Source organism: Lactuca virosa, chromosome 5 (assembly GCF_052849685.1).
Source record: "Lactuca virosa cultivar CGN04683 chromosome 5, Lactuca_virosa_CGN04683_v6, whole genome shotgun sequence".
Taxonomy (NCBI): Eukaryota; Viridiplantae; Streptophyta; class Magnoliopsida; order Asterales; family Asteraceae; genus Lactuca; species Lactuca virosa.
The window spans coordinates 374,029,747-374,057,177 of NC_136430.1; the positions used below are offsets into that span (position 1 = coordinate 374,029,747).

General features: G+C 39.3%; 1 protein-coding gene across 1 annotated transcript; it reads left to right on the top strand.

The window, feature by feature from the left end:
* The first annotated feature begins 2,342 nt into the window (after positions 1 to 2,342).
* Positions 2,343 to 4,709, top strand: LOC145116369 (uncharacterized). The gene is made up of 10 exons (XM_079052710.1): positions 2,343 to 2,481; positions 2,626 to 2,700; positions 2,823 to 2,881; positions 3,152 to 3,215; positions 3,393 to 3,432; positions 3,568 to 3,665; positions 3,778 to 3,838; positions 3,917 to 4,008; positions 4,104 to 4,310; positions 4,428 to 4,709. The coding sequence occupies exons 2-10, from the start codon at positions 2,650 to 2,652 to the stop codon at positions 4,575 to 4,577; spliced, it is 822 nt and encodes a 273-aa protein (XP_078908836.1). The 5' UTR covers positions 2,343 to 2,481; positions 2,626 to 2,649; the 3' UTR covers positions 4,578 to 4,709.
* Positions 4,710 to 27,431: the final 22,722 nt, after the last annotated feature.

Sequence of the window (27,431 nt, forward strand, 5' to 3'; positions counted from 1 at the left end):
ATGGTACAAAGTTTTTATGTATTTTGTGATATCATAGACTTTAATATATATATATATATATATATATATATATATATATATATATATATAATTTTTATTTGAAATGAAATATTTTAAAATATAGCTGATTTATGTTTGAATATCATAGACTTAAAGACATAAAAACATGAAGTTGTGTACGATTACGCATCCACCTTCCCACGATCCTCGAAAGTACCTAAAACCATAAACTAGTTACTATAAGCCAAAACTTAGTGATTTCCCCTAAAGTACCACCACACAAACATATAACGGGTCCACAACCTCCCGATTGGATTACCCCGACCCACAACCTTTCGGTTGGAATGCCCCGTCCCACAACCTTTCGATTGGCTTACCCCATATATAACGGGTCCACAACCTCCTGGTTGGATTACCCCCGACCTACAACCTCTTGGTTGGAATGCCCTGGCCCACAACCTTTCGGTTGGAATACCCCGGTCTGTTGACTGATAGCACAGAGCAGTACAGTCTCAACCCTACCCTACCATGTCGACATATACATAACAAATAGCATATATCCAACAATTGATAATCATATAACCAGTTAACAGACTAGCAGACAGCTCCACAGATCTCTACCATATAACACCATCCTATATACCAGGATACATAACTAAAGGGGCCGACATTGGTGCCTTCGACCCACAGGTACAGTGAGGAAAACTCACCTCTCATTTGGAATGCAAACTGAATAAAACTCTGCTCTGAAAATTGGCTCAACGATCACCTAACCAAAATCAAGAACCTAATCTTTAATTAACAGCTCAAATACCCAAAATACCCCTAGGTAAACTTGGTCAAAACTCTGGTCAAAGGTCAAAGTCAGCGAGTCAACCCAGCCGATTCAGCTCATGCCTCGTACGTGGGGCGTACTTTGGATGTACGCAGGGCGTACTCGAGCCTTGACCGATATCGGGCAGTTGACCTCGTACGCTCGGTATAGGCAAAGGTATGCACGACGTACGCACCGAAGTCACACTTTCCATATTAAGAGCTTAATACTTTGACTTATTACGTCAAAATGCAGATCCAATGCCAAAATACCACTAAGAGTCATAAATTTTCCAACTTTATGACTTTGCATGCCCAATAAGTGCTTAATACACAAAATTCCAACTTCTTAACACCTAAAGACCATCTAGAGCATGCATGGGGAAGAACTAAGCATTAAGATCCATTTTTATGACTCAAGACCCCTCATAGGGTCTGAAAGGACAACTTATTCGATCAAGAGCATGCCATGCTCAATAATCACCATGATTGGGACCAAAATGTTCATAACTTCAAGGCTAATAAGATCTAAAACAAATCATCATCAAGTTTTGAGCTTTTTACCTTAAAATGATGCCAAATGGTGGGGAGATTTTGGATCTAAGATGCCTCACTCTTCCAAGGTAGTCTTCTCTTCTTCTCCTTCCTTCTTAAGCACCAAAAGTACCCTCAAAAGCTCAAGAACACTCTCAAGGTGGATTAGGGTTCTAGATGGGCGAATGAGAAATGAGGAGTTAATGATGTTTGTATATGGGTCAAACCCTAAAAATTAGGGTTTGAGGATTTATCACGTACGCCCTGCGTATGCGGTGTACGCCCAGCGTACTAGGGTTCCCCCATTACGCCTAACGTACACAAAGTACGCCCAACGTACTAACTCTTTGGCCAAAATCACCAAAATGCCACTATGGGTCATTCTTGCAATCTTTCTCAAACACAAGGATCAAAATACAATATTTCTTCATACATAGGGTTAAAATTAAAAATACATCATCATCTGGATGTTACAAATTGCTCTTTTGCAAGGATTCAACTTATTATTAAAACAATCGATTTTACATGAACCTCTTCTTAAACATTAAAATGAAAAATATATAGCCATAAATAAAGATATATTTGAAATAAATTGTAATATTTATGTTTTAAAAAAAAAAGATTCTAGTCTATGTTAATGATTATTAGATAGGATCATAGGATTATCTATTGATTTAATAACTCATTATAATTAAAACAAAAAGAACCTTTATATTCTAAAAGTCAGAAAAATACACATAACTATTACTTGATGCAGCAAAAGAATTGCAAATTTTAAAACACTTATTTACTAAACTGATTATATATTAATCTTCTGATGAATAATTGATAGTTCGTTTGTCTAAATCTGTTATTTTTTCATATATTGGACTAAATTTGTAATAAATTAAAAATATATGGGCCAAAAATGTTAAGGTAAAAGTTTAATGGGTATCAGCAACTATTAAGATATAATGTAGGGACGAGTTTTCTAATATCGTCTCGTAACAAGCTGGGAACTTTACCGCTCTAAAACCTCCCCTCCCCACTCCCTTTTTAAGCCGCCACCACCTCGCGTATTTATCACTTCCGTCGCCTCCGCACTCTGAAACACTTACCAGTTCGCCGGCGATTGCTGTCACGTCGACGGAGATAGTAATTAAACTTATCTATTTCTCATTACTCTTCATCTCCTACGTTTTGGAATAGGATCAGAGATTGCATATTCAAAGAGAATCGAGTTTTGATTGTTTTTATTATGATTGTTTTGCGATGAATTTATTCCTTCTCTATTGGCAGAAATCTGCTGAAGTCGTTTGAGAAATGCAGATGGATGAGAACACTGGCAATGGTGCCCCAAAACCTCCGAGAAAGGTCTGTTCACTGTGCTTTTTTTTTCAGAACTTAAAATATGATGGTTTTTATTGGAATGAATATGAATTTAGATGTCAAGCTTTGATGTAACCGTAATATGATCGAAAATTGGTTGATTTCAGATGAAGTTCAAGCCAAAAGCGCCTCCTAAAAGAGAGCAAAAGCTACTTTTACCCAAACCGTGAGTATTGATCTTATAGTTTGTAAAATTGGTTATATTATATACAGGTGCACAACATGATCAATGTTTGTGTGTTGTTGTATGACATTAATGAATGATATGATTATAGTTGTCAAATGGGAACATAATATAAAGAAGATAATATACAAACCTCCAAATCAAATCGAGTTTTTCTCTTGCTCAGTTAATTTGACATTGAGGTAGTTTGTGTGAATCGACAAGAAAACTCACTTAAATATTTTAATCATCCAATAACTTGTATGTGCCTAGTGAGAAGTTTGAAGATGATGAAGCTGATGATGAGAAGGCAAAAGAACTGATGAAGATGTTCAAGGTATGTCTAGTCCTGAATTAGATTTCATTTATCTTATTATGCTCTCAAGTTTGCCTCCCATACATCACATTGGAGTTCTCAAGATTTTCCATTTAACTCTCTGATTTACTCTTTTCTGCAAAATAGTAGTAAATCCATTATCCGATTTTAAAGCTCCTTGTTTTTGCTCATTTGCAGGAAACTTCTAACAGGCCAAAATTCAAAACTGAAACCAAGCGTAACTTCCCTTCTTCTTCATCACTTTCTCCTTCTTTCTCACATTTATTCCCCTCTCAGTTTTGGTGTTTATCTCTTTTCATGGTTTTAAGCAACAACAGAATATAGTCTCACTCTGTATACACCATAATTGCAGCTTCAGCACGAGTTTCATCATTTAACTTTGGTACCAAATCTGGAGGTGGAAATGCTGCAACCTCAAGCATTGGAGCAAAGGAATACAAGGAACCATGGGTAGGTTAAATACAAATTGAATTTCATCTTTCTGTAGTTTCCATTATTCTCACTTTGAAAACTATTTTATCTTTAATTTTTTTTCTTCCTGTTTTGTTAAACTATACTTCAGGATTATTACAAGTACTATCCTGTTACTCTACCTTTAAGGATTCCATACTCAGGAAATCCAGGTATGTTTTAACTTTAAATATAAACCTGCTTTATAGAATACATGTAATTTATTTATCATTTTTTTTTTTAAATTATAGAGCTTCTGGATGAACAAGAATTTAACGAGGAGTCAGAAACCAATGCATACAATGAATCCTCTGTAAATCCTGCTGAAGAACTTGGTTTACTGGTTGGTTACTTTCACTTATGAAATTTCATTTTTTATACATGGATGTATAAAAAAAAATATAAAATATAAAATATAAAAAGAAAGAAATTTGACAGGAGGAAGACTTGGAAAAGAAATTAATTTTCTTTCAACTACCAGCAACAATGCCTATTCCAAATCAATCTGTGAAAACAGAGGGAAAGCCATTGAAAAATGCTTCAAAAGCTTGCAGCTTGAATGAACTTCCTGCAGGGTCTATGGGCAAAATGTTGGTGTATAAAAGTGGTGTTGTCAAACTCAAATTAGGAGATCATCTGTTCAATGTGAGTTCTCTTAGCAATGTATTTTCGTTTCATATGTTTATCATAGCTTCTGACTTTTGTAAAACTATAATGGTGTAATAAGTAAAAATAGAAATGAAAGAATTGAATGGGGTGCAGGTTTGTGGAGGTCTAGATTGTTCATTTGCACAGGATTTGGTTGTGATGAACAGTGAAGAGAAATATTGTTGCAATGTTGGAGAACTTAATAAGCGTGTCGTTATCACCCCAGATATTGAATCTGTCCTTGACAACATGGACATATCATAAATTTATTCTTTTTTCTTTTTTTACAAATGGAAGAAGTTTTGACTGAATACATTTTCTGATTATTCATATATAGATTTTTTACTCCTTATGCTCGTCTGTTTGGTTTAATGGAATGGAATGACTCTGATATTATTATCTTTTATTCATATTATTATTTATTTCATCTTATCAAGTTTGGAGTTTGTGTATATTTGAATGCAATGGAGTTTGTGCATATATATATATATATATATATATATATATATATATATATATATATGCACACATACATACATATACATATAAGGGAAATCTCCAGAAAAGTCCTAAAATTTTACCATAATTTACGAAAAAGTCACAAACTAAAATTTGTTTACGAAAAAACATGAATTACCGGTAAAAATGGCGATTTGACCCATTTTTTCCGGCTTACTGGTTTTATTACTTACATGTTTCACTAAAGTCTCATTATTTTACCCTAATTTGCGAATAAGTCCCAAAATAAAATTTACTGATGATTTGACCATTTTCTTCATGTAACATATATTTTATCGGTTTTATTGTTGACTTAGACACCTAGTCATTAAATTAGCTGATAAGATGAATACAATGGGTTATATAATGCTACATTTACTGTAAAATTTGATATCCATTTCTTCGGCTCATTTATGACTATGTATCTACGTCAGCAATGAAACCAATAAAATATGTGTTTCCTAGAAAAAAGAGCAGAAAATGAGTTGATGTCTGATGAGATAGATATATTGGGTTACATAAGATTAGATAGACAATTTGATATTTTTTCTGAACATAAAAAATAACGCAGTTGTTAATTTATGTAATTATTGTAGTCTTCGTTTGATGCATTTTGTGTTCCAAAAAATATACAATACATCAGGATATCAAGTTTTATGCTAAATATAACATTATATAACTCAACATATCCATTTCATCATCTCATTTAATGACTAGGCGTTTGGGTCAGCAATGAAACCGGTAAAATGTATGTTACATAAAGCAAAGGGTCAAATCATCAGTAAATTTTATTTGGGACTTATTTGAAAATTAGGGTAAAATAATGGGACTTTAGTGAAACAGGTAAGTAATAAAACCGGTAAACCGGAAAAAATGGGTCAAATCGCCATTTTTACCGGTAACTCATGCTTTTTCGTAAACAAAATTTAGTTTGAGACTTTTTCGTAAATTATGGTAAAATTTTAGGACTTTTCTGGAGATTTCCCTACATATAATCAACTCTTGTTCTTAATATTACTTGTTTATTATGGCATGATATGTTTATTTCTTGCTATTTACCCATTGTACTTCCAAGATTTTTCTTATAAAATCATTGTAATGTACTACTATCCAAGTATAACATTGTATTTCCCGTTACTTTTATTAGGGTATTGCACTTTGTAAATCTACCCAATTGTATGATTTATGTTTCAATCACTTTATTATTAAGACAATGTACTTTATTTTCATGTCATTCCTTAAATTTACAAAAAAAGGTTTTACACACACATAACTTTTGATAAATAAAACCCATTAATAAGTTTCTAAAAAGCACATTGTTATTTCTAGAAAAGGATTATAAGAAACAAATAAATGAAAGTGAGATGTTATATTACGACAAACTTTCTTTGATGTGTTTGCATCATGACTAAAAAAAGAATATTATGGTAAAGATCCAACCAAGGTGTCATACCACCATACTTATAAGTTTTCAACATGTTAAAAGATCATCACTAACCCAATAGAACCAATCTTATTATCTAGAAGAATTTAGATTGTTTAAGAATGTTCTAGAAGATTCTAGACATTATGGAACACTATCTTCAACATGTTAAAAGATCATCACTAGCTCAATAGAACCAATCTTATTATCTAAAAGAAGTTAGATTGTTCTAGAATGCTCTAGAAGATTCTAGACATTATGGAAGGCTATCGAAGGTTCCAATTAATTTTGGAAGACTCTAGAATATTCCAGAATGTCATAGAAAACCTGGAAGGTTATGAAGAGTTTTGTTCGACACAACATATTCCTACTAGATGCATCATCATCATATGATTCTAGTTTCTTGTCATACTTCTGGTCTTAGTCATTCCTACAATTTCAAAAGTAAAAGAAAAACCGTTACATGAAAATTCCACAAAAGATATAGGAGTTGTAAACAAGAGAACAAGCATACATGTACATACAAACGTTGTCCTTTTCAAATAACCGTATTTTATGGTTGTTGCAAGAAAAAAGAAACAAACACAAGATGTCACACTATTAACCATGTTATATTAATAATCACATGCTCCTAAAAGCGAAAAGGAAGAATACGCCTACATAAATAGTTTGAGAATCAGACTTAAAAAAAGGCATTACCTTCGGTAGCCACGTGATACTTTGGTGCTTATTAAAAACAATCATAACTTCCTTCATCACATAATAACAACATAAACTTTTTCAAAATTTACGTCTAGTATTTCAGCTTTTAGGCATAACATAAATTGAACACTTGAATTACAACAAAAATTTTTAACACTTGAAAATAACATCAAAATAATTTAGCCATCTATAATAAGGATACTAACATAATTCTTTTGACTAAAAATCTTTTAAAACTTCTTAACCTTGTGTGGTTAAAAATTCAATTGTTATTAAGATTTAATTTTTTTGCATCATTTAAATTAGGAAAAGTCAATTAAATAAGGTTGTGGAGTTAGTGAAGGTGCAGTGGCAGCACCAAAAGGGGCCTGAATGGACGTGAGAACCTGAGGACGAGATGATGGAGCATTACCCAAAGTTATTTACGGCAACAGACTTCGAGGAAGAAGTCTGATTCAAGTAGGGGAGAATTGTAACACCTGATTCAAGATACCTTTCATTTTTGACCCTTGGTGTGTAAATATTTTGCAAATTTGGTCCCTGGGGGGGAGGCAGTTTTGCCATTTTTGGAAATCTGGGAGTACAATGGGTGTACTTCTCGTACGCAAGGCGTACACATCCAGGGGACAAACCCTAAAATTTAGGGTTTGGACCATATTTAAACAACATTATGACCAACGATCCTTTCATTTCTCAGCCTCCATTTCCCTTTCAGTCCCATTTCGAAACCCTAGCCCCTCTTAAGAAGATTTGACCCTCTTGTGTGTGTTTTTAGTGTGTGTTGGTTAGATTTGAGGAAGAAGAGTTTGGAAGAATATACGCCCATGTTTCGGGGCTAAGCATTAAGTAGATGATGTAATAGTCTAGGTCAACTATTTTAAGTCTTTTTGAAGTAATAAAGACGAATTATTTGAGTATTATGTGAATTATGTGCATTTATGTGCTTATTACTTATTTATAAATGTATAATAAATAAATGATAAAAATAAGCGTCAAAATTAAAGTGTGAGATAAGCCCGATATCTTTACATAAAGTTGTAGTGGTCGAAACAAGGATTTTGGGGATATAAAGAACGCCGAAATCCGAGTTATAACGAAGAAATTATGACCCGTCGAAGATTCGCGACAGAACCGGCACGGCACAGCACCGGGAAGCGTAAATAGTGAATTTACGATAGAAGACTTTTTGGCCTTAGTAATCTAAACGAAAGTCATAGAATATGTTAAACCGAGAACATCCATAAAAAGAACGCCCAAATCTGACTTCGTATGAGGAAGTTATAAATTTTCTACGATTCGGCATAGCAGTGCACGACCCGAAACTCGAATTTTAGTTCGAGCGGTTTTTGGCCTACGCGACCTAAATGAGAGTTGAAGATCTCATTAATAGGAACTCAACGGTAAAAAGTCAGACGAAAACGGAGTCCGTATGTAGAAGTTATGAATTTTACGTAGTCATTTAACAGTATAATCTTCTCATACTGTTAAATTTAAAATCGGTCGAGAATTAGCCGACAGAGTCAAAAGGAAAGTTGTAGATCTTATTTTTACCTACGCGTGGACATAAAGAACGTCGAAAACGGAGCTCGTATGCGAAAGTTACGAATTTTTGAAAATCGGCTGATTTCCACCTTGTGTGCGATGCCACGTGTCAGCACCAGGCTGTGCCTGGCTGTAGCCAGCTGGCTCACGACGTGAGCACCCTTTCTCACGACATGAATCGGCCCAGACAGCCTATAAATAGAGGCGTAAATCACCCCCAAAACACACACCTTTCATACCCTTTCTCTCCCATTACCCCCAAAACCTCTCTTCCATTCCCTAGTACTTCCTAAGTGCTAGAAGCGAGTCCCGGAGAGCCCGAAGGCTCCAAGAAAAAAAGTTTTTCGGTTTGAAACTCTGCCCGCGTGGAGCCTGGTTTTCAAGCAAACTTCCCATTTTCGTCAAAGAAGATTATTTTTAGAAGCGAGGTGCTGTCCAAATCACTCCGTATCAGGTGAGTGTATAGTCACTTTCATCTTACACATAGATATGAAGTATTTTATGTGCTATGTGTATAGGTATATGTTAGCTATTTACTTGAGATGTTGCTGAATGAAAGATCTATGCTTCTTTCTTTCAGATCTGAAACTTTTACCTTCAGATCTACACTTTATCTTTCAGATCTAAGACTTTTCTTTTAGATCTGAGACTTTTTCTTTCAGATCTACACTTTCTCACCTCAAATCTAAGCTTTTTTCTTCAGATCTAAACTGTGTACTTTGAGATCTATGTTAGATGAAAGATCTGAACTTCTTTCCTTCGGATCTGAACTTTTTCTTCAGATCTAGACCGTATATATATTTTATGCTTTGAAAGTCAAGCTGGATGAAAGATGTAAACATTATTTTTTAGATCTAGACTGTATAAATATTTTATGCTTTGAAAGTATGTTGGATGAAAGATGTAAGCTTTGTTTTACATATCTGGACCATGTATGTATTTTATATCTACAAATATGTTGGGTAGAACAATGGGTAGATGAAATAGATGATGTGCGTTAAAATGATGAGAGACCTCGATGTTTACGATGTTTAAGATGATCCAGTCGTCCAGCGGAGTATAGATGACGACCACAGACTTTTCTAGGCAGTCCAGTGGAACGCTAGCAGGCTCGCAACGTGTAGGTGTTTTTGAAGATGTACTCCATCCCCCCCATGGTTGCCTTACGGACACATATGGCAGAGGAATCCCCTTAGCAGTAGTGTCCATCCTGATGAAATTCCTTAGGATAGGTCCCTTATAATAGATGCTTTAGGGACGTAAAGTGAGGATAACGGGAACGGGTAATCGGGTTAGTAATTTGATGAAAATAAATAATGAACTTATTATTGTGGGTTGAAAACCCTATATGCTCACTAGGCTCCCCAGCCTGACCCACTCAGTTTTCTTGTATTACAGGTAGTGGCAAAAGCATAGTTGGATGACTTGACGAGAGATTATGGATTTAAGACCAGATTGTGTTTTGTGGCCTAAGATGTTTATTTCTTTTTGGTTTATGCTTATGGTCTGTATCGATGATTGACATCCCGAGTTTTTGTAATGTAATGAAAATACATTTCTTTAAGAAATGCTTTGACAAAATTTATATCATATTTTGTTTTGGGAACAAATTCCGCAATACTTTTCTTAAGAAGTTACTCTGATTTTTATTAAAAAGCATAAACAAAATCGGTCTTTTCTGGCCGTAAAAATGGGGATGTCACAGTTGGTATCAGAGCATTAGTTTAAGCGAACTAGAAATTTTTAGGATTTCTAGACTTAAACTTAGAATGCTAAGCGATGATCGTGAGATGAGTGTCTTCCATATTTTAGACACAAGCACTAGTTTATTTTAGGAAAGATACCTAAAATGCTTTTATGTGCTAAATGCTTTAAGCTTTCCTTATGTGCTATTATTTGTTCGGATCTATGGTCTGTTGCCGACCGGATCTGGAAACCTTATGTGTTTAGGATTCTAAGCATTCGAATACGATATTAGAAGTAGCATGTAACATTTCGGAGTGATGAGGGGAATTTAAACGTCTATCGTGAATAAAGACCTAAATTCACCTAATTTGGTGTATAGATCGAGATGGCAAGAACCAGAAGTGGAGCTGGAAACGCGAATGGGAACAGGAATCAGCAGCCTCGTCCCGAAGTGATTGGGTAGGTGCCGATAGTTGAAATTACACCTGAGCCAGTCACAATGGATGGAGTACAAGCCATGATTCGGGCAATGATGGCTGAACAAAGGGAAGAGATGAGAAAATTGTTGCTGAATAACAGAAATGAACTTTCGATGCCTGTTGAGCAACCAGAACTGAATGACGGAGAGTCTGAAGAAGGGAATAACAGCCGCACTATCAGTCAGGTGGAACCCCCAGTGATCAGGAGGAACAACCATGATGAAGGAGTCGAGAAGAACGAGTGCAAGTATAAGGACTTCACAACTTGCAAGCTATCAACTTTCACGGGGAAGGAGGATCCAATTGAGTCATGGACTAGATATCGGAGATGGAATTGGTTTTCATAACATGTGGTTGCAAGGGAAAGCTACAAACCACATTTGCAGTGCGTCAGTTCAGAGGTGGCGCTATTAGCTTGTGGAACACTTTGGGGAAGACCCTAAGCCCCAATGAGCCACTGCAGCTGACTTGGGCAGAATTTTTAGTACACTTCAAGCGCAAGTACTGCTCAGCCCAAAATATGCTTGAGCTAGAGAACCATTTCCTGACATTGAAAAAGGGAAACATGTCCATTGATGAATACACCAATGCCTTCACTAACAAAATGGAGTTTGCTTTGCGCATCGTTCCAGACGAGCTGACGAAAGTTGATAAGTATGCAAAGGGACTTCTATGGGAGTACGCTGTGCCAGTCCGCCAAGCACCTACTCTGGAGGCAGCTATCTGGGCTGCCAAGTCTGTTGAGGAAATGATCAAGGGAAGAGCCTCCAGTAAGGTTGAGGTTAGCGAAAAGAGGAAGTTTGATGGGTCGTCAAAATCTAACAAGAAGAACAAGTCTGGTTCAAAGAAATCTGGAGGAGGAGGAAACGAAGCAAAGTGGTGCGAGAAGTGTTAAAAGTTCTGAAGAAGGAGAAGCTGTACGCAAAGTTCTCCAAATGTGATTTTTGGATTCGAGAAGTCCAATTCTTGGGTCACGTGGTTAACCAAGAAGGGATCATGGTTGACCAAGCAAAGATTGAAGCTGTGATGAAGTGGGAACGGCCGAAAAGTCCTACAGAGATCTGAAGCTTTTTGGGATTAGCCGGATATTACCGAAGGTTTATCCAAGGCTTTTCTTCGATTGCTGCTCCATTGACAGCTTTGACCCATACATGAGTTACTTATACTTGGAGTGAGAAGCACGAAGAAGCATTCGAGAATTTAAAGAAGAAGTTGTGTGAAGCACCGATTTTTTCTCTGCCCGATGGAGTCGAAGACTTCGCAGTTTATAGCGATGCATCTGGAATTGGGTTAGGTTGCGTTCTGACCCAAAGGGATAAGGTGATAGCATATGCATCGAGGCAATTGAAAGAACACGAAAAGAACTACCCCACTCATGATCTGGAGTTGGCAGCGGTAGTATTTGCACTAAAGATATGGAGGCATTATCTTTACGGCACGAAGTGCAAGCTTTTCACCGATCATAAGAGTCTTCAGTATCTCTTTGATCAAAAATAGTTGAATATGAGGCAACGACGCTAGCTAGAGTTGCTTAAGGATTACGATTGCGAGATACTTTACCACCCTGGTAAAGCAAATGTCGTAGCCGATGCTTTAAGCCGAAAAGTGAGCCTTGAAAGGAGAAGGCCAAGAGCGTTAAGAAATGAAGTTGTCTCAACGATCATGGAAAGTATTAAGAGAGCTCAAGAAGAAGCTTTACAGAAAAATGACCGAAAAGAAGAGCGTTTGGGCAGAATGCTGGTGTTCGATACGAACAATCAAGGGTTAAAGGTATCCCAAGATTGGATTTGGGTACCTAAGAGGGGAGGAATAAGAGATCTTCTGATGGAGGAAGTGCACAAGACTGTAACATCCCATTTTAAAGAGATTAACTAAATAATAAATCGGGAACCCCGAGAAGTAATTATTATTATTTTATATTGTTAGAGCTCAGAAATTAAATAATAATTAGTGGGGCGTTGGTTTCGGGAAGCCAAATGACAAGGTTTGAATCTTCGGGGGTTAAAGTGTAAGTCGGGATTTAATTTGAAAAGGGTTTTAGAATTCATGGTGTGTTTGGTATTATACAGACTTTATATGTAAGGATTTATGGAAGGAAGGGTTCAAATGGTAAATTTTAGGATTTGAATTTAGAAGAGTTATGGAGGAGGGACTGAAATTGACAATATGGGCCAATGTTTGAGAGTGAGCGGGACTTATAACTCGTCACCCCCTCGTCCTAACCCTAAACCTAGCAACACTCGTTCAGCCTCCATCTTCTTCTCCCTCACCCAGCCGCATCTCCCTTCGACTCCTTCCTGTTCCGATCAACCAAAGGCCACCGGCGGACCTTGCTGCTGGCAAGCACATCTCGTTCCACTGTTCCATTGCCGCCGACAACCACACAATGTGGGTGTGGTTGCTGCCGTTCGTTGAGCGCCGCCAGGAGGATGGTAGCGGCCATATTTCGTGGCTGCCGTCGTTGCTTGTTAAACTGCCTTTCAGCCTCCATCACCACCATGGAAACCCTCATCCGCCACCCGTTATTTTGCCATCGTAGCTACAACACCACTGTCGGGAACGTAACTAACTTCTGGGGGATCCACCGAAGGCTAGAGGTGGAACAAAGAATGAAGGCGGGTCGTGAACCACCGGAGTTGCCGCTGTTGGGTGCCGAATCATTGAAGACCCACCGCTGACTGCTACGCCGCCGCTCCGAGACCACCCTCTGGTTTCGTTGACGTCGCTGCCACCATCGGCAGTGGCTGTGTTTATGTGTGTGTGTGTTTACTGTTGTGCAAGTTGCTGCTGCCGGAGACTGGAGAAAGACCCACCATGGCCGCCAGCCATGGTGGCCACCGCTTGCTGCCATGTTCCGTCGCCACCAGCCACCATGGAAGGTGGCTGTGTGTGTGATTTTGTGTACTTTAGGTGTGTGTTTATTAGCGTGTGTGTTATTTGGATCGTATTGTAAATTGTAACCATATCAGAATAAAGAAAAGTCTAAACCACCACCGTAAGGTGGTGGTTGCCGCCTCCTGCAGCCACCAGCCGTCGTGCCGGGTGGCGGTGTGCTTGATTACGTTTGGACCTCGTTTGGGGGATGTTTGGACAATGTGGAATCAATGAAACCCTAATGGGCCCAAAGAAGCCCTAGTGGGCCCAATGGAACCCTAATGGGCCAATAAGGCCCAATGTGACCTAAAAGCCCAACCAATGGACTAATGGGCTAGTATTGGGTTGGAGAAACCCTAATTAGGGTTTGGAAAGCCCTAAGAGCATAAAACCCTAATTGTGGGAATTGTTTGGGACACACACGAGAATTAATAAGTAAACTTAAAATAATAATTAATAATCATTGGCAAATTAACCTAAAGCAATATTGGACTTAATGGATTAAGTCCTTAGTGGATTAAGTCCTTAATGGGTTAAGTAGGAACACTTAACCCTAATCGTCGTTTATGTGAAAACCCTAATTTTGGGATTTTGGGCTTGGACTTATCGGGACCCACAGTTTGGCCATTGGAATGGAATGGTGTATTAAGCCCAATCACACCATATGACTTATTTAGTAAAGTGAGGGACTTAATGGATTAAGTCCTTAATGGGTTAAGTGAGAAACACTTAACCCTAATTGTCATTTTATGTGAAACCCTAATTTCACATGGGCCTTGAGTTGGGCCTTCCTAGTGGGCTTTGGTGATTATTGATGGGTTGTCCAAGAACAAGTAAACAGACCAAAATAAGTAGATGAGCCTTAAGGAAAGACCATGTAGAGGTCTGGGCCCAATTTGGAAAATTGGGCCATATGTTGGGCTTCGGCCCATGATTTGACTTTTGGGCTTTTGTAGTGTGAGTTGGACCTTGGGCTTCGAACCCGATTATTAATTGGGTATTGTTTGATGTGGACAGTTCGGGAATCTATCAACCAGCAGCGGGACTTCAGCAGTGTCAGGTGAGTTATCCTCACTATACTAAGGGGTTTAAGGCACCAAGGCCGGCCCATTGGATATGTTATCCTAGTAGTGTTAGATGTTGAGTATGAGTTAGTGTTGCATGCTAGTGGTTATGCCAGTTAGGTAGACCTGTAGGACTACCTGTGATGTTATATGATTATTGCATGCTCAGTGGTTATGTGGTATGTTATATGTCATGTGGGATGGGTTGAGGTTGTACTGCTCCGTGCGGTAGCCAACAGACCTTAGGAGCATTCCAGTTACGGTCTAAAGGGAGACTCATACTGTGGGCTCGGGAGCATTCCAGTTACGGGCTAAAGGGAGACCCGTATTGTGGGCTCGGGGGCATTCCAGTTACGGGCTAAAGGGAGACTCGTACTGTGGGCCCAGGGGTAACCCAGTCTGTAAAGCTGGGGACCCATTACATGTTGTTCAGTTTGTTATGATATGTTTATGTGGACTGTATGTGTATCGGTATTTTGGGGGTAACTCACTAGGCTTTCGGGCTTACAGTTTCAGTTTATTGTTTCAGGTGCATCAGGGGATCGTGGCAAGGCAAAGGCGTGATCGTACAACTCCTCACTTTTTATGACTATGTTTCTGGGATACTCTGATATTAAACTATTTTGAAAACATTTTGTAATGACTAATGGGTTCTGAATTGTTTAAAAAGTTTTAAATTGGCTTGAAGTTTTGGGTGTTACAAGTTGGTATCAGAGCCTTGGTTTGAGTGAATTGGAGGAACACTCGTGTAACTCCAGTCTCAAATCAAGGAAAGGATTTTCAAAATGATTTTTCAAAAAGGTTTTCAAAATAAGTAAAGGAGGATGCAGGGTGTACGATCAGCCGAAGCCAGTAAGTAGACCCCAAAATACCATACAAGTTATTTGATTATGAGATATGTTAGAACAGCTTGTTAGTACTAGGCTAGGGATCTTCAGGAATTGCATGATAGAATTGCCTGATTACATGATGCCTGCTAGCCTAGGGTTTCCTTTATATGAGATTGACATCATTACTATAGTTGCTTAGTGTATGCATCACGGTTATACATAATTAAGATCTTATAGCCTGAGAATGTTTGATTTGGCCTTATGTTCTGTTCTTGTTTGATTGAGAGCTTAGGGTAGAATTGGATATTCGAAAGTCTATAGGGTCCAACGTTATGTATGGCTAGCATACACTAGTGCTGCAGGGTTGGTGGAAGTTTCATGGATGGGTGGGTTGCGTGAGGCCGGGAGGCCAGTTATGAGATATTTAGCATTCCTCTAGGAGTGAGGATTGAGCGCTCGCCATGTTGTGTATTCAGTTAGGGCGTTGTGGTGATACTTGAGACAAATATGGGTAGGTGTGGAAGGTAGTAGGGGCCCATACTACTGAAAGCACAGGACCCATACGCATAGCAAGGAAGTCACAACCCCTAGGGTTGGGTAGGGAGTTGGTCCCCTGTCTCTATATGGGTTATTAGTGATCCTTCTGGTGTTTTACCAGAATGGTGGTTACGAGACGTCTTGAGATCGGATCCAGGTTAGGATCGGGAGCTGGCAGCCAGGATAGGCCAGCATTGTCAGAGGACTGTGTCAGTGAGATCATCAGAGAGGAGGTGATCGGGTTTGTCTGGGGACAGTTTCCGGGGATGTTTCAGTCTATTAAGACCGCCATGGTTGAGTATGTCGACGAGCGCTATGCAGACATTGCTGAGTCAGTTGCCACGGCAGCTATATCAGCTGTAACGATGGCAAGGGGGAGAGCTGGTCGAGCTTTTCAGTACCGGGACTTGTTACTGGGACATATTCTGATGAGCAGAGGGCTGCAGTTACCTCGGATCAGGGAGATGTTCTGTACTTGTTACATTCTGCGAGTTAAGCAGGAGAGTCTGGCACATGCGTTCGAAATTTGAGGCTTTAGGGGTTTTGCTCGAGGCCGGAATGTGAGTTGTGGGGACTCCCGAAAAGAGTAAAGATTATGTTCGGCTGGAGTTATGCAGCTGGAATTAGAATGGCTAATTGATAAGATTGGGATGTCGTTTTCTAGGGCAAGGATGGTGCCCTTTCAGTTTACGAGCTCGAAGGATTGGGCAGGCTTGTGACCCCAGGATCAGGTTGAATTCCAGCTCGGGTCAGTTAGTCGCATGGGGTTGGCGACAGTATTTCAGCGCTGGTAAGCGCAGGTGGGTCGATGTGGCATGAGTATCTTATGAGGCGTACACGATTACCGTTCCGAACCGTGGGGGCTAAGATTGGATTCGCCATGGATCTCTCGTATCGGGCGGTAAGGATTGATGGTGTGATCTACTGTGCTCTCAGGATTAGAGACTAAGTTTTGGGAGTAGTTGTAGCCCGGTTAGGGCAGAGGTTGTGTCACACCCCCGAACCAGACGGCGGAAACGTCCGAGGGCTCGCGTGACTTAAATTGAATATCATCACAATGGATATAAATGAATCATAACATAAATATCACCATGCATCAATACATTACAACTGATATTGTTCACATCCAGTACATTGTTTTAAATATTACACATCCATAACATAAATTGTTTAAGAGTTTTCAAAACATAGCTTCCTAACATACTTGATATTACCCTGCAGCTTACCTGTTACCTGAGAATACAAGTTATTTTGAAAAACGTCAACATATGAAATGTTGGTGAGTTCATAAGCAGGGTTGTGATAAAAATGATTTGTGTAGTTTATAAAACCCAGAAAATCCGATATTTTCTGAAAAGACAATTGTTTACCAAAATGTGAAGATCCATAAGTTGATGCATGAATGATTTCAAAACGTGTATAAATGGGAAGTTTTGTATTATAGTTATAGAAAAATACAAGCGAGTGGTGCTGATTTCCTCGAAAAACCCGATGTTTTCCGATAACATAAAATATAATTGTTTTCAAATTGATATACCGCCGCAACGAATGATTTTTGATTACTCTTCCTTGATTACTCGGATGGTATTGGATTTATTTAATTATGTGAGTCGTTATAACCATGCATAATAATGACTAGTTCGTCTGTCTTGGCATCCTAATGTATGCCGTGATTGATCTTAAGATTTTGTCACCCTAGACTGGCCGAGTCTAACTGTAGCGAACAGCTGAGGTGTGGGGGAGTCACCCCCGTATAGATCTATACACAAACTCTCGCTCTCCTTCCAGGAGACTTTGATTATAACTACAGACTACGAACGACCCTTAGAGGTGTCGCCCGTTATTACTCACTTAATCCAAACAAAATTGATTACTGTTGATTAACGACCGTGATTTGTTTACTTTGATTTCAAATAAGCCTAACAGACACGGAGAAGAAGAATACAAGGTCCTGCTAATTACACGTGTTATTTAAGGCTGTTGGTTATACGGAGGACACATTGGCCCATTTCATATTTGATTAAATTTGGACCTTACTAGCAATGCTAACAGGCCACCAAGGCCCAATAGCACATATAAACCATTGAGGGTCCCTTAAACATGTAATTGGGTCACAAGAGGCCCAATAGACATGTGTTATTATCGTCGAACCCAAAAGTCACGTTAATGGGTCACAAAGGCCCATTAAGCATGATTAAGATCTTTCAAGTCCAACTATTTGAATATTTACGTGTTTTAGGTATAATATAATGGTCGGAAGTTTGATTGAAAAATTGTTAAAATCTCAACAGCACGAAACTTGTCGGTTGTTTATAACGATAATCGAGAATATATGTATATTTTTCCTTCTATTTTCGTAAGTTGTAATGTGGTATTCTCTTTAACCCAAATGTCTTAAAACCAAAATAATTGACTCAAAATATTGATTTGACCCATTCAACCCTTTTCTTTAATAAAAATGACAATTTTAATCCCTTACATAAAGAAAAGGCATTTTAGGCCCTTAACTCATTTTCTTGACATTTTTGACCATAGACTTGTTTAAATAAAAGGTTTTTAGCTCAAAATTTACTCTTTGGCAGTTTCAGCCCTTCCAATACAGAATTTTCAGTTAAAACCCAATCTTTTCGCAACTTTTACATTTTTGGCCCAATTTCCAAAAACTTTACATTTTTGATCCTTTTTGGAAAAGAAAAGCATTTTAACCCCTGAATTGGTTTTGTTTACACTTTTTACCTCCTGTTTTGTGAAATTTATCATTCAACCCCTTGAAAATTTGGTTTTTCGCAATTTTGGGCTCAATGGGCCGAAAAGCCCAAAAATTGGCCCATTAAGCTACAAATTACATTTCTAGTCCTTTGAAGAGTATAATATTCATAAAAACATTTATTTTAACTGTTTTGACTCTTTTGATCCTTAAGAAAACCGTGAATGGCAATTTTAACCCAACTTTTGTTTATTTGACAAATTAAGCCCAAAAATTGGTTTTATGTTGCAATATGTTGATTTTAATATTAGAGGGTAATTTTATTGACTTGTTTAGTGTAATATACCTTAGATCATGTTTGTTTTCCTTCTTATGCCATAGATCTCGAGATTTCTTTCCTTTTTGTTTACATATTCAACACATAAGCACATAAAATCACACATACATACATGAAATCATACATAGCATACACATACACATAGATCTACACATTTTACTTGTATTCTCCCCCATAAAACTTGTAAAAACCGAAAATAGAGGGGTATGAACTCACCTTCTCTAGTTGCTAACGGTTTTGAAGGAAGAAATGAAGAAAATTTGCTCCTAGCAAGCCTTCTTGGAAGATCTTTGGCTTAGATGTGTTCTAAGAGGCATGATCATGAACTTTCATGAGTTAGAAGGAGATTTATAACAATTTCAAGAAGCTAAACCATGGATCTAAGCATTAACTTACCTAGAATAATGATTTTTGTGGAAAAACCTCCTTCAGATGCCCTAGAATCTCGAAAATTTTGATGGAGAAACAAGAGTGTTTGGAGAGAATTTGTGAGGTGTGTGTGTTTTTCTTTTGTGTTCTCGGCCGAAGAAGAAAAAGAGAGGGGAGAAGAGAGAGGTAAGGATGTGATGGATGCATAGGAACATGAGATGGTTGCATGGAAGACCAAAATATAATAAGGAGGTGGCTAACCCTCCTTATTTCCTCAATTTCTATTTTTTTACTCTTGGGCCGAGAAAGAGAGAAGAGAAAGAAGAGAATTTTGGGCCTTTTGTGTTTAATCCATAATATGGGCCCAATTTGATGGTTTTTCGGCCCATTTGGTCTTTGGAGATGGTTCACGGCCCAAAATAAATCAAAGTATGAGTTTTATGGCTCATTAGGTTAATTACATTTGTTATGGTCCATTAGGGTATTTTATTTCATTCTAGGCCCATTATGGCCCAAAATGTTAAAATAAAAGAAAGTGGGTCCAATTAGGGTCCATTTAAGGGTCCTAAGCCCAAAATAGTCCAATTGAAAGCTTATTGGTCCATTAGGCCCAATAAGGAAATCCTAGTCCATAATGGACTTAAACCGGGATTTCTAGGGTTTCCAATTCTTTGTTGTCTATTTGAAGTGCTTGTATAGAGTGTTTGATGGAAATTTTGTTGTTATTGGATAAGCATCATACATGCTTTCACATTTTGGTTCACAAATGTTATCATTGTTGTTGTTACGAAGTATCAAAATTCCTAGTTGTGACAGGTTGCTTGATTTACTGCAGTTCAGCTATGGACGATTGAGCTGATAAGTGAGTCAGGGTGCGAGACCCTGAATGATATGATTTCTAGAGCTCGAGAGCGAGATATTTGTTTGGAGCACTTGGAAAGAAGGGTATTATGTGGAAGGTTGCGGACAGAGTCCCATGGGATAGTTATTCGACATTGTCAAGATTCAGTGGTTTTTAGTAAGCGTTATTGATTGGCGGAGGAAAGCGCCAAGGGAAGTAGCTCGTTGTTGAGACATTAGTTGGAGCTTCTATTTTTGGACTTCAAGATTTGGGTGTGGGATCATTCGAGCTTTAGGGACTGTTGGTTTCCCGGGAATTCAGGAAGTGTTCATCAAGTTATCAAAGGCATGCGGTCATTTGGGATTGGCTAGTAATGGAGCACCAGTTGAAAAGAGTTGGTCGTCATCAGATCGATCGTTGGAAAGTGAGAAGGATCGGAAATTCTCCAACTTTCGTGTATTGTGATGACTTAGTCGAATCTAAAAGGGGGAGAATCATTCCAGAATGCAGAAGCCGGATCGGTTTTGAAAGTGGGATAAGTTTCACATCATTGTCAGAAAGGAAGACAACCCAAGTGGCTGATTGGTTTGAGGTTTGTGTGAGTTGGGAGTTCGGTAAAACTCCCCAACATGTGAATCGTGTCATCTTGGTGCTTGATAGCAGAATTGGGAATTTTCAGGTTGAGCGTCAGCCATTGAAAGTTTTGTCTGTTGCTGTTCAGATTGCGGTTTCCAGAAGGGTCGGACAGGCGTTAATCGGTGAACCTCCCAGAAAGCGGGAAATTCTCCGAAGGAAATTTAATAGGCGATAGTTGAGGAGCTAGGAACGTGTCGACAATCTACTTGTGCAGTGTGCTTACTTTTCCTAAGTCTTTGGGGTATGTTTCCCCTCGGTAGTGGAATAGACTCTTGATTCTTACCGGACTCGGATTTTCGGTAACCTTGGGAATAATTGTGGAAGTTTTCTTGGACTAGCTTTGGTATTAATAGAATCGGATAGTCTCGATCCAGTTTGGGCTTTGTGGCGAGTAAATATAGAGTTAGGGATTCCCAAATATGTGCATGGTAGTGATTCTTCGTGTGTATCTGTGGGTGTTCAAGATGGCAATAGGGTTGGTTCGTCTTACGTGTTTGATCAGGTTTGGGATGTAGTTTACAATTGGATTCAGAGTTCGGCTATCATACTATTCTAGGGTCATATGCGATCGTGAGTTGTAGGAGTTTGCTTGGATAGCAACTTATTATATAAGTGAATCGTGCATGGTGGGATTTCAGCATCGTGGAACTGGTTGGTGTGTGAAGGACGTTGGTTAAGTTTTTTTTTCTTTTGGACAAGGTTGATAGTTTATCAGGAGCATTCCAGTCATGAGCTGAGAGCCAGGTGGGGCATACCAGACTCATGCTGTGGGCTCAGAGGCAATCCAGACCTATGCTGAGGGCCATGTAGGGGTACCCAGTCATAGGTTGTGGGCCTAGTGATCCTAGTAGTTCATTCTTCTGTTGGAGCGCTTTCGGAATGGACATATTGTTGAGGTTCGGACGAGCCGTAATCGGCTGCGAGGAATCAGAAGAGTTTGTGCAAAATACACAAGTAGGCCCCTGAACCTCAAGCTGTGAGTGTAAACCAGAGTTCGTATATAGTGGTGTTATGATCTAGGGTATTCCATCCTGAGGATGACTGGACCCGTCGGGGACATGCCTGGTATCCCAGCCCGAGGCTGATTAGGCCAGGTATGAGTGTTTGAGCTTATGTGGATGTCATTAGGTGTATGCGATTCAGGAAACAAAGGAAACATTGTTGTGTTGACCCAAGAGGGTTCATCACCCAGTTTGCATCACGTTGTTCATTATATCGCTAGGAATTGGTTATCAGAACGAAATTCTCTTGAAGGAGTATCTAATTTCTTGTCAAGAAGAGAATTACAGGTAGCAGTGTGGGATTTGTGATTCTGTTATCGGGTGGGAATCCCAGGTTCTAGCAGTTGAGTAGCCAATTGGGAGTTAAGTGCAAGGAATTCGATCTCAAGAATTCAAACTTCAGATTGAGTACATGTGATTAGGCTTGCACAAAAAAACCGGTTCAGGATCCGAACCGGTCACTGAACCGGAAAACCGGTTCACTATGAACCGGTCCACCAGGAACCGAACCGATTCAAGAACCGAACCGCCGGTTTGCACCCGTTCAAGATTTTAGACATTGAAACCGGTTTAGAACCAGTTTAATAACCGTGAACCGGTTTAGAACCGGTAGTCAAACCGATTGAACCGGTGTAACCGGTTTAGATAGGTTCGAGTTTTTCTAAGAGGGAACCGGTTTGAACCGAACCGGTTTTACTATTCACGAATCGGAACCGAACCGGTTCGGTTTGGAAAAAAACCGGTTTGTTCACCCCTACATGTGATCATAGTGCAAGGGATTCGTTTATTTCTAGGTTTTAGAACCCTGCGAGGGTCGGTTGCGGCTGCCTTGGAAAGCCTAGTGTTATGCTCGGGATTGTAGCCAAGTAGTTCAAGTTGTTGGCGTGTAAAGGATGATAAAATAAAAAAAAACGATTTCGAGGACGAAATCAAATTTAAGTGGGGGAGAGTTGTAACATCCCATTTTAAAGAGATTAACTAAATAATAAATCAGGAACCCCGAGAAGTAATTATTATTATTTTATATTGTTAGAGCTCAGAAATTAAATAATAATTAGTGGGGCGTTGGTTTCGGGAAGCCAAATGACGAGGTTTGAATCTTCGGGGGTTAAAGTGTAAGTCGGGATTTAATTTGAAAAGGGTTTTAGAATTCATGGTGTGTTTGGTATTATACAGACTTTATATGTAAGGATTTATGGAAGGAAGGGTTCAAATGGTAAATTTTAGGATTTGAATTTAGAAGAATTATGGAGGAGGGACTGAAATTGACAATATGGGCCAATGTTTGAGAGTGAGCGGGACTTATAACCCGTCACCCCCTCTTCCTAACCCTAAACCTAGCAACACTCGTTCAGCCGCCATCTTCTTCTCCCTCACCCAGCCGCATCTCCCTTCGACTCCTTCCTGTTCCGATCAACCAAAGGCCACCGACGGACCTTGCTGCTGGCAAGCACATCTCGTTCCACTGTTCCATTGCCGTCGACAACCACACAATGTGGGTGTGGTTGTTGCCGTTCGTTGAGCGCCGCCAGGAGGATGGTAGCGGCCATATTTCGTGGCTGCCGTCGTTGCTCGTTAAACTGCCTTTCAGCCTCCATCACCACCATGGAAACCCTCATCTGCCACCCGTTATTTTGCCATCGTAGCTACACCACCACTGCCAGGAACGTAACTAACTTCTGGGGGATCCACCGAAGGCTGGAGGTGGAACAAAGAATGAAGGCGGGTCGTGAACCACCAGAGTTGCCGCTGTTGGGTGCCGAATCATTGAAGACTAGCCCCTGACTGCTACGCCGCCGCCCCGAGACCACCCTCTGGTTCCGTTGACGTCGCTGCCACCATCGGCAGTGGCTGTGTTGATGTGTGTGTGTGTGTGTGTTTACTGTTGTGCAAGTTGCTGCTGCCGGAGATTGGAGAAAGACCCACCATGGCCGCCAGCCATGGTGGCCACTGCTTGCTGCCATGTTCCGTCGCCACCAGCCACCATGGAAGGTGGCTGTGTGTGTGTGTGATTTTGTGTACTTTAGGTGTGTGTTTATTAGCGTGTGTGTTATTTGTATCGTATTGTAAATTGTAACCGTATCAGAATAAAGAAAAGTCTAAACCACCACCGTAAGGTGGTGGTTGCCGCCTCCTGCCGCCACCGGCCGTCGTGCCGGGTGGCGGTGTGCTTGATTGCGTTTGGACCTCGTTTGGGGGATGTTTGGACAATATGGAATCAATGAAATCCTAATGGGCCCAAAGAATCCCTAGTGGGCCCAATGGAACCCTAATGGGCCAATAAGGCCCAATGTGACCTAAAAGCCCAACCAATGGACTAATGGGCTAGTATTGGGTTGGAGAAACCCTAATTAGGGTTTGGAAAGCCTTAAGAGCATAAAACCCTAATTGTGGGAATTGTTTGGGACACACACGAGAATTAATTGTTAAACTTAAAATAATAATTAATAATCATTGGCAAATTAACCTAAAGCAATATTGGACTTAATGGATTAAGTCCTTAATGGGTTAAGTAGGAACACTTAACCTTGATCGTCGTTCATGTGAAAACCCTAATTTTGGGATTTTGGGCTTGGACTTATCGGGACCCACATTTGGGCCGTTGGAATGGAATGGTGTATTATACCCAATCACACCATATGACTTATTTAGTAAAGTGAGGGACTTAATGGATTAAGTCCTTAATGGGTTAAGTGAGAAACACTTAACCCTAATTGTCATTTTATGTGAAACCCTAATTTCACATGGGCCTTGAGTTGGGCCTTCCTAGTGGGCTTTGGTGATTATTGATGGGTTGTCCAAGAACAAGTAAACAGACCAAAATAAGTAGATGGGCCTTAAGGAAAGACCATGTAGAGGTCTGGGCCCTAACGATTGTATCAGATCGTGATATTCGTTTCACGTCAAGGTTTTGGAGAAGTCTACAAGAGGAATTCGGTACGAAATTGTGTTTAAGTACAACTTACCATCCGCAGACTGATGGTCAGAGCGAAAGAACAATACAAACACTTGAAGATATGCTGAGAGCATGTACCCTGGAATTCCAAGGTAACTGGGATGAGCACTTACCTCTGGTAGAGTTTTCCTACAATAACAGTTTCCACTCGAGCATCAAGATGGCACCCTATCAAGCTTTGTATGGACATAAGTGTCGTACGCCGTCTTGTTGGCTTGAGGCCGGAGAGAAGCAGTTTATGGGCCCCGAGATAGTCCATGAGACTGCTGAGAAGCTGAAAGTGATCAGGGAAAGGATGTTAGCAGCTCAGGATCGTCAGAAAAGTTATGCTGACAAGAAAAGACGACCAATGACTTTTGAAGTTGGAGAGTCCTTTTTGCTTAAAGTCTCACCGTGGAAGGGACTTATAAGATTCGGTAAACGAGGAAATTTGAGTCCAAGGTTTATTGGACCGTTCAAAGTTCTTCAGAAGATTGGGAACCAAGCTTACAAGCTCGAATTGCCAGAAGAACTAGATGGTATTCATAACACATTCCATGTGTGTTATTTGAGGAAGTTCACGGGAGAAGTTCCCGACATAATTCCAATTTTAGAGTTAATGATGGATGAGAATAAGAGGCTAATCGAAGAGCCCGAGGCGATTGTTGACCGTAAGACGAAGAAGTTACGACGCAAGATGGTCGACTTAGTGCTAGTCCGTTGGAAACATTCGAATGAGCTGAATCTCACCTGGGAAACGGAGAGCGACATGATGAGTCGCTATCAACATCTGTTTGTTGATGCATGATTCCGGGACAGAATCATCGTAAGGGGGAGAGAATTGTAACGCCCATGTTTCGGGGCTAGGCATTAAGTAGATGATGTAATAGTCTAGTTCAACTATTGTAACTTTTTTTGAAGTAATAAAGACGAATTATTTTAGTATTATGTGAATTATGTGCATTTATGTGCTTATTACTTATTTATAATTGTATAATAAATAAATGATAAAAATAAGCGTCAAAATTAAAGTGTGAGATAAGCCCGATATCTTTACATAATGTTGTAGTGGTCGAAACAAGGATTTTGGGGATATAAAGAACGCCGAAATCCGAGTTATAACGAAGAAGTTATGACCCGTCGAAGATTCGCGACGGAACCGGCACGACAAATCTAAGCTTTTTTCTTCAGATCTAAGACTTTTCTTTTAGATCTGAGACTTTTTCTTTCAGATCTACACTTTCTCACCTCAAATCTAAGCTTTTTTCTTCAGATCTAAACTGTGTACTTTGAGATCTATGTTAGATGAAAGATCTGAACTTCTTTCCTTCAGATCTGAACTTTTTCTTCAGATCTAGACCGTATATATATTTTATGCTTTGAAAGTCAAGCTGGATGAAAGATGTAAACATTATTTTTTAGATCTAGACTGTATAAATATTTTATGCTTTGAAAGTATGTTGGATGAAAGATGTAAGCTTTGTTTTACATATCTGGACCATGTATGTATTTTATATCTACAAATATGTTGGGTAGAACAATGGGTAGATGAAATAGATGATGTGTGTTAAAATGATGAGAGACCTCGATGTTTACGACCACAGACTTTTCTAGGCAGTCCAGTGGAATGCTAGTAGGCTCGCAACCTGTAGGTGTTTTTGAAGATGTACTCCATCCCCCCCATGGTTGCCTTACAGACACATATGGCAGAGGAATCCCCTTAGCAGTAGTGTCCATCCCGATGAAATTCCTTAGGATAGGTCCCTTATAATAGATGCTTTAGGGACGTAAAGTGAGGATAACGGGAACGGGTAATCGGGTTAGTAATTTGATGAAAATAAATAATGAACTTATTATTGTGGGTTGAAAACCATATATGCTCACTAGGCTCCCCAGCCTGACCCACTCAGTTTTCTTGTATTACAGGTAGTGGCAAAAGCATAGTTGGATGACTTGACGAGAGATTATGGATTTAAGACCAGATTGTGTTTTGTAGCCTAAGATGTTTATTTCTTTTTGGTTTATGCTTATGGTCTGTATCGATGATTGACATCCCGAGTTTTTGTAATGTAATGAAAATACATTTCTGTAAGAAATGCTTTGACAAAATTTATATCATATTTTGTTTTGGGAACAAATTCGGCAATACTTTTCTTAAGAAGTTACTCTGATTTTTATTAAAAAGCATAAACAAAATCGGTCTTTTCTGGCTGTAAAAATGGGGATGACACAAAGAAGGATCCTTGATTAAAGGAGAACTTGTAGATCCAGATTTCACATATCATTTCCAGCTTCATTGAGGTATAAAGCTTGGAACTTGCTCCTTGTATGCTTAGATCTAGTCTTTATGAAGTTTTGGTCCCTTTTTGGTCCTATGATGAGATCTAGTGGGTTTCTTCAACTACAGAAGTTAGGAGTTGATTCTCTTGATGTTTCTGAGGTCCCTAGTCCATAAAGTTAGCATCTTGATGGTTGTGGATCAACCATGCATGTGTGTAGGCCCATTTGGTGAAAGTAGAATGCTAAATGTAGGGTTTGGGTTCCTTTAAACCACGCAAAGGCTCCAAGTTCAAGACTTTATGGATTAAGACGTTCCACAAGGCTTAGATCTAAAGTTTGGATGTTTGGTTGCAAGTACTAAGCACTTAATGGAAAAA

Coding starts and splice junctions, on each gene's coding strand:
- LOC145116369 (XM_079052710.1), top strand. CDS start 2,650: ATGCAGATGGATGAGAACACTGGCAATGGTGCCCCAAAACCTCCGAGA. Junction 2,882..3,151: donor AAGCTACTTTTACCCAAACC/GTGAGTATTGAT, acceptor GTATGTGCCTAG/TGAGAAGTTTGAAGATGATG. Junction 3,433..3,567: donor ATTCAAAACTGAAACCAAGC/GTAACTTCCCTT, acceptor CCATAATTGCAG/CTTCAGCACGAGTTTCATCA.